The sequence below is a fragment of the Grammomys surdaster genome, unplaced genomic scaffold (genome assembly GCF_004785775.1).
Source record: "Grammomys surdaster isolate TR1022 unplaced genomic scaffold, NIH_TR_1.0 199, whole genome shotgun sequence".
NCBI lineage: Eukaryota > Metazoa > Chordata > Mammalia > Rodentia > Muridae > Grammomys > Grammomys surdaster.
Window position 1 is genome coordinate 2873338 of NW_021604644.1, and position 5747 is coordinate 2879084.

The window sequence follows — 5747 nt, forward strand, 5'->3', positions numbered from 1 at the left end:
CAAACCAAACCAAACCAAACCAAACCAAACCAAACCAAACCAAACCAAACCAAACCCTATATTGCCAGATACATTGAACACTGGGCCAAAAATTATGATAAAGCTCTGTTAAGTTAAGGGATCCTGTTAAGGGCATGGCAAACAAATTCTTATTATGTAAAGGGGACACACACACACACACACACACACGAACATGCAAATAAATATGTGCACTAAAAAAGCAGAGAATATGGGGCTGGAGAGATGGCCCAGTAGTTAAGAGCACCCACTGCTCTTCCAGTGTACCTGGGTTCTATTCCTAGCACCTCCATGGTGGCTTACAACTGTCTGTAACTCCAGTTCCAGGGGATCTGACACCCTCTTCTGGCTTTCTGGGGGCACTGTGGTCATGTGGCAATTCTGGCAAGGCACTCATACACACAAAATAAAAAGGGGGAAACATTTTTTGGGGGAGGTTAAAGGTCAAGATTTTATTGTCTTCATAACAAAATCAGCTTAGAACTGGATTGCTTAGCCCTTTCTCTTCTTGTCGCCACCGCCACCCAGTTCAGAATGTTTGCATCTCTTAGGGCCAGCATCCTCTCAGATCTGCAGTTGGGCTCCATGCTCACTAGTCTCAGCACAAACTTCTTTGTAGTTTTAGACTTTTTGCGGAAAATAGACTTAGCCTGCCTACCATGCCTCTGTTTCCTGTCATAGTGCCGCTTTCCCTGGGCTGACAGAGAATCCTTGCCCTTGTACTGGGTCACCTTGTGGGGTTGGTGCTTGCCACACTTCTTGCAGAATGTCCGGTGTGTCTTAGAAACGGTCACTATGTTCGCAGGAGCACACTCAGCTCAGACAGCTCAGAAAGAGCGGGACTTTTTTTTTTTTCGAGACAGGGTTTCTCTGTATAGCCCTGGCTGTCCTGGAACTCACTCTGTAGACCAGGCTGCCTCGAACTCCGAAATCCGCCTGCCTCTGCCTCTCAAGTACTGGGATTAAAGGCGTGCGCCACCACTACCCGGTGGAAAAATATTTTTTAAAGTGGAGAATATGAATTGTGGTCGTATCACTCCTGACCCACTATATGGCTGAGAAATGTAATAGCAACTTATCTAAGAGGCACACAAGCTCTGGCCAGAAGAAGCTTTTTAATGTAATCTTACTGAAAACAAAACCACCAAAGACCTTCTTAATGATATTACTTTGAAAAAACACTTTGCCAGTTTCTAAAAATGAAGCCAACAGAAAATAGACCCGTATTTCCTTCTTGCGCACCCGTGTCTCAAAGCATCTACTGCCCCAATGAGAAGGTTTGGAAATCAGATCCGCCCGGCACTTTCTCAGAGCCCAGCGCAGGGCAGGTTGCAGAGTAGCACCGAGGGAGGGAAGCTTGAAGCGGCTTGCAGCGGGTCTGTTCTCATCCGCGGCCGCTCATCCCTCCCACGTGTCCAGCCTAGTAGGTCTGTGCTGCAGCACGCACCGCTTCAGCCCTGAGACCCTGGCCGCGGTCCAGCCGGTGTAGGCCCTGCTGGAAGGAGCCAGAGGAATGCCTGCAAGGCTGAGCGCATTCCCGGGGCCTTGTGCAAATGATGATGCAATCCTCGCAGCTTCCTGGGAAGGGGGAGGGGGTGGGTGGGTGGGGGGGACGCTGTATATAACCCCAAACCCAGCAGGAAAGTACTGGTGGGGGGCGGGGCAGGGCTTGAGAAGCATTTTCCACGACGTCTTTGGCCTTTGTCTCCACCAAGGGCATTCTCACTGGAATAGAAAAAACAGATTTATCGCTCTCTTTGATTTTCCGTGTGGTTGAGGTTTTTATTTTATTTTATTTATTTATTTTGTTTTTGTTTTTTTTAAAGATCCATGTGTACCCAAGGTTGGAATGGGCTGCCGTGGGAAGTTGTGGGTTCCTTGCCTAGGGTGCGTGATAACTAATTGGCAGCGATGTTGTGGAGGCGAAGAGGACTCCAACACCAAGATGCTATGAGTCTTTGGTGTCCATTGTCCCTAAGACGCTGCCAGAGGTACGCAACCTGATGTGGATTTCACAACTGTCTTCCCAGGTCGGTGATGCAAGCTCCTTCAGGAGAAAGTCCTGGCTGCTGAGATGGACCTTGAGCTGTTGGGGCTGGGAGTGCCTGACTCATGCTTCCTAGCCCATGCCAGCATCTCAGAGGGAAGCGATGCCATCTTCTCCACGGCTTCCTCTACTCGCCCCCTGAAGGCAGGCGTCTCCTCTCCAGTCCTCCCCCTTCCTTTGACTGCACATCACTCTCTGGAGGATCTCAGCCACACCTCTGACTCCAACCCTCACCCCTGTGAATCTCAAACTGTTTCCATCCTTGACTTCATTCCTGAGCTCCTCCTCACCCACAGAGCCATCCAGGAACCCAGTCTCTTCTCTACTTCTCAAACATGGCGTATCCGGAAGGGCACTGTTTATTCTGCCTTCAGATTGGACACTGCTCTTGGTTCCAACTGAGTTTGTTTCTATGTATGTCCAAGCCTCCACGTGCCCCCTCAAGGTGCAGCTTTTTGGCCTTTCTTATTCTAACTCCATCGTAGTCAATTCTGCTGTTTATGCATTGGCCGCTAATATCTGGTCACGTGACTGACCTCCTTTTCTGGTACATCCCTCTTCTCCAAACTCTGTATCCCTCACTGCCACTGAAAAGATGGGGATACTGCCTCCACCAGCTGGTCATTCCCTTAGGAACAAGTGGAAAGCGTAAAAAGACAGATACTACCCAGTGTGGGCAAGCACACAGGGTAATCCAATCCCTGGTGCCGGTTCCGCTAGGTGTGCGGAAGGGCAAAACAACTCTGGAAAACTAGAGGATCTATCTATTTAAGGGGGAAACGCATAACCCACGATCCGATGAGGCTGTTCTGAGATGTGAACCCAGCAGATACACAGGCACTAGAGAAGTGGTTCTCAACCTGTGGGGTACGACCCCTTTGGGGAAATGACCCTTTCACGGGGGTCACCTAAGACCATCGGCAAATACAGATATTTACTTTATGATTCATAACTGCCTTCAGGGGGCGAGTAGAGGAAGCCATTTCTAGTCTCAACATTTCTAGTCTTCACAGTTATGGAGTAGCAATGGAAATACTTTTATGGCTGGGGTCATCACAACTTGAGGACCTGTATTAAAGGGTCTCAGCACTGGGGAGGTTGAGAACCACAGCTCTGGAGCATTCCAGGGCACTGCTGAGAGGTGCTGTTCACGGATAGGCTATTATAGAGCAGTAAGAAGGAACTCAGCTTGTGTGTAGCTGGGTTCTAGAGTCCTGGGGACATTGAGTAAAGTTCATACATTGTAAGACAGGAGGAAAGTGGCTAGGATGGTGCTTTGTCTGTGTGTACAAAGTTCCTGAGAGGGGTCACTGTGGCCTTCTGGAGTTTTAGCAACAATTTGTATATTTTACAATTTATTTTTATTATTTAAAAATCATGTATATATGTGTGTGACTATGTGCACAGGAGTGTAAATTCCCTCTGAATCCAGAAGAGGGCACAAGATCCCTTGTAGCTGGAGTTACAGGCGACTCTGAGATGCCTGACATGGATGCTGGGAGCCAAACTCAGGTCCTCTGCAAAAGCAGCAAGTGCTCAGAACTGCAAAGCCAGTCCCTCCAGCTCCAACAACTGTATCTTGTGTGTGTGTGTGTGTGTGTGTGTGTTTATTTATGTGTATGGGTGTTTTGCTGCATGTACATCTGTGCATCGTGTGTCTGGTAGCATGTCATAACAGGGCCTCAGATCCCCTGGAATTTGAGTTACAGATGGCTGCGAACCACCATATGGGTGCTTGGAACTAAATCCAGGCCCTCCGGAAGAGTAGTCAGTGCTCTTAGCCACTGAACCATTTCTAGTCTCAACATTTACTTTTTACTCTTTCCTCCCATCCTTTCTCTCCCTTGGCTGTTCTTCTTTCCTTTCACAGAGCCTCACTATGTATCCCAGGCTGGCCTTTAACTTCAGATCCTCCTGTGTCTGCCTCCCAAACACTGGGATTCCAGTTGTGCCTGGTGATGACTGGTTTCCTTATCTGGATGCTATTTCCGTAGATACCAGTTTCCAGGAAGTTTTGTCATATATTTATCATACTTCCATGGAAGCTCACTAAACTCCCCTCTCCCATATGCACACGGACAGAAAGCCTCCTCCTCAGTGCACATGCCCAGAGGAGAATCCTGCAAAGCTGGCAGCACACATAAGCTCTCCAAGATGCTCAGAGCCTGCCAGGCCACTTCTTTTCCTCCTGTCGCTTCTCTGTCCACCATCAAGGCCACTCCTGGTTCTGCCGGCTGGCCTCCATGCCTTCAGCTTGCACTGCCTCTTTCTACCTGGTTCTGTCTGAGGATGCCATCTTTTCTGTGAGGTTTCTCAAACCTCTCTGGTGGCATGGCATCTCTACCTGCTACGCCTCCCTGTCTTTCAGCTCTGGACTCTGCCTGTCTGTAATTCTCTTAAAGAAGGGAAACCTGAGGGATGGTGTGGTAGGAATGATGTCTTTTTCACCTTTGTAAAACCCCCTGGAGCCAAACCTGTGCCTGGTACTGTGCCCCAGCTAATGAATGTTTGACAAATGATCCCATGTGCGTTCACGGTTAAGTTGTCATCTGTCCTGCCAGAAAGAAAGCCAAGGCATCCAGCATATTAAAAAAAAAAAAAAAAAAACCCAGAGCTAAGCCCCTTTAGAAGTCAACACATCCTGCTGAAGGTCCTTCACGGGCTGCTGACAGCCCAATAGAGGGAACCATGTTCTGCAGCATTGTGGGCGTGTCCAATTAGACTCGGTGAGACAGAGCTGCCCTCCTCTAACATGAATAAGCCGTGCAAATATGTGGTTAATGACCATGTCGCTCCGTGTCAGTTCTTAATCCCAGATAATTAGCAGATAGATAATTGGTGGAAGAACGGGAGGTGCTGACAGACGACCCATCACTTGGGTGAAGTTAATGATCCTCTGTGGATTATGACCCACCCTCTGGGAGTGTTGATGGCTGCTATTTGAAATGCTCCTTTTGAAAGGGCTTGGATCCAAAAAGAGGTGTCAAGAGCTCCAGCTCGGGGCGTGGCATCAGAACTAATTCCCTGGGCTGCTTCCTGGAAGGTGGGTGGATGGATGCAGGACTGCCAGTCTGAGACAGGCAGCTAGGGGGTCCCGTGCTGAGCCCACCACCGATGTCCTAGCTGAGCTTTCTCCCTGCATTTGGCCTTGTCTGTAAGGGTGCAGGGGGAGCTGCAGCATGAGAATGGGAAGCAGACACTTTTCCTAGGAGGCCTGTGACTTCAAGGTGGAGTAGTCGCTGCTGTCAAGATATTGGGCAGTTTGAACTGGCCTGGATGACAGCACCCGAGGAAGGAACATTGGAGGGATGAGAAGAGATATCTGAAGCCAGGCTGTGCTGCCTCATACCCTTAGCCCCAGCTCTCAGGAGGCAGGGGGATCTCTAAGTTTGGGGCCGGTCAGGTCTATAGAGTGAGTTCCAGGATAGCTAAGGTTACATAGTAGAACCCTGTCTCTAAAACAGAGAGAGAGAGAGAGAGAGAGAGAGAGAGAGAGAGAGAGAGAGAGACAGAGAGAGACCAAGCTGGCCTCTTCATCTTTCTTGGAATTCAATTCTCTTTGCTTTCTTTTTTTTTTTCTTTTTTTCTTTTTGTTTTTTGTTTTTTTGGTTTTGGTTTTTGGTTTTTCGAGACAGGGTTTCTCTGTATAGCCCTGGCTGTCCTGGAACTCACTCTGTAGATC

At 48.7% G+C, this 5747-nt stretch overlaps 1 protein-coding gene across 1 annotated transcript in view; it reads left to right on the top strand.

The window, feature by feature from the left end:
* Trmo (tRNA methyltransferase O) overlaps window positions 1-2818 on the top strand; it is a 19862-nt gene extending 17044 nt beyond the window's left edge. The window contains exon 5 of the mRNA XM_028770300.1: window positions 2049-2818. Within this exon, the coding sequence (XP_028626133.1) occupies window positions 2049-2056 (8 nt within the window). The 3' untranslated portion in view covers window positions 2057-2818. The remainder of the gene's footprint in view (window positions 1-2048) is intronic.
* The last annotated feature ends 2929 nt before the right edge of the window (window positions 2819-5747 follow it).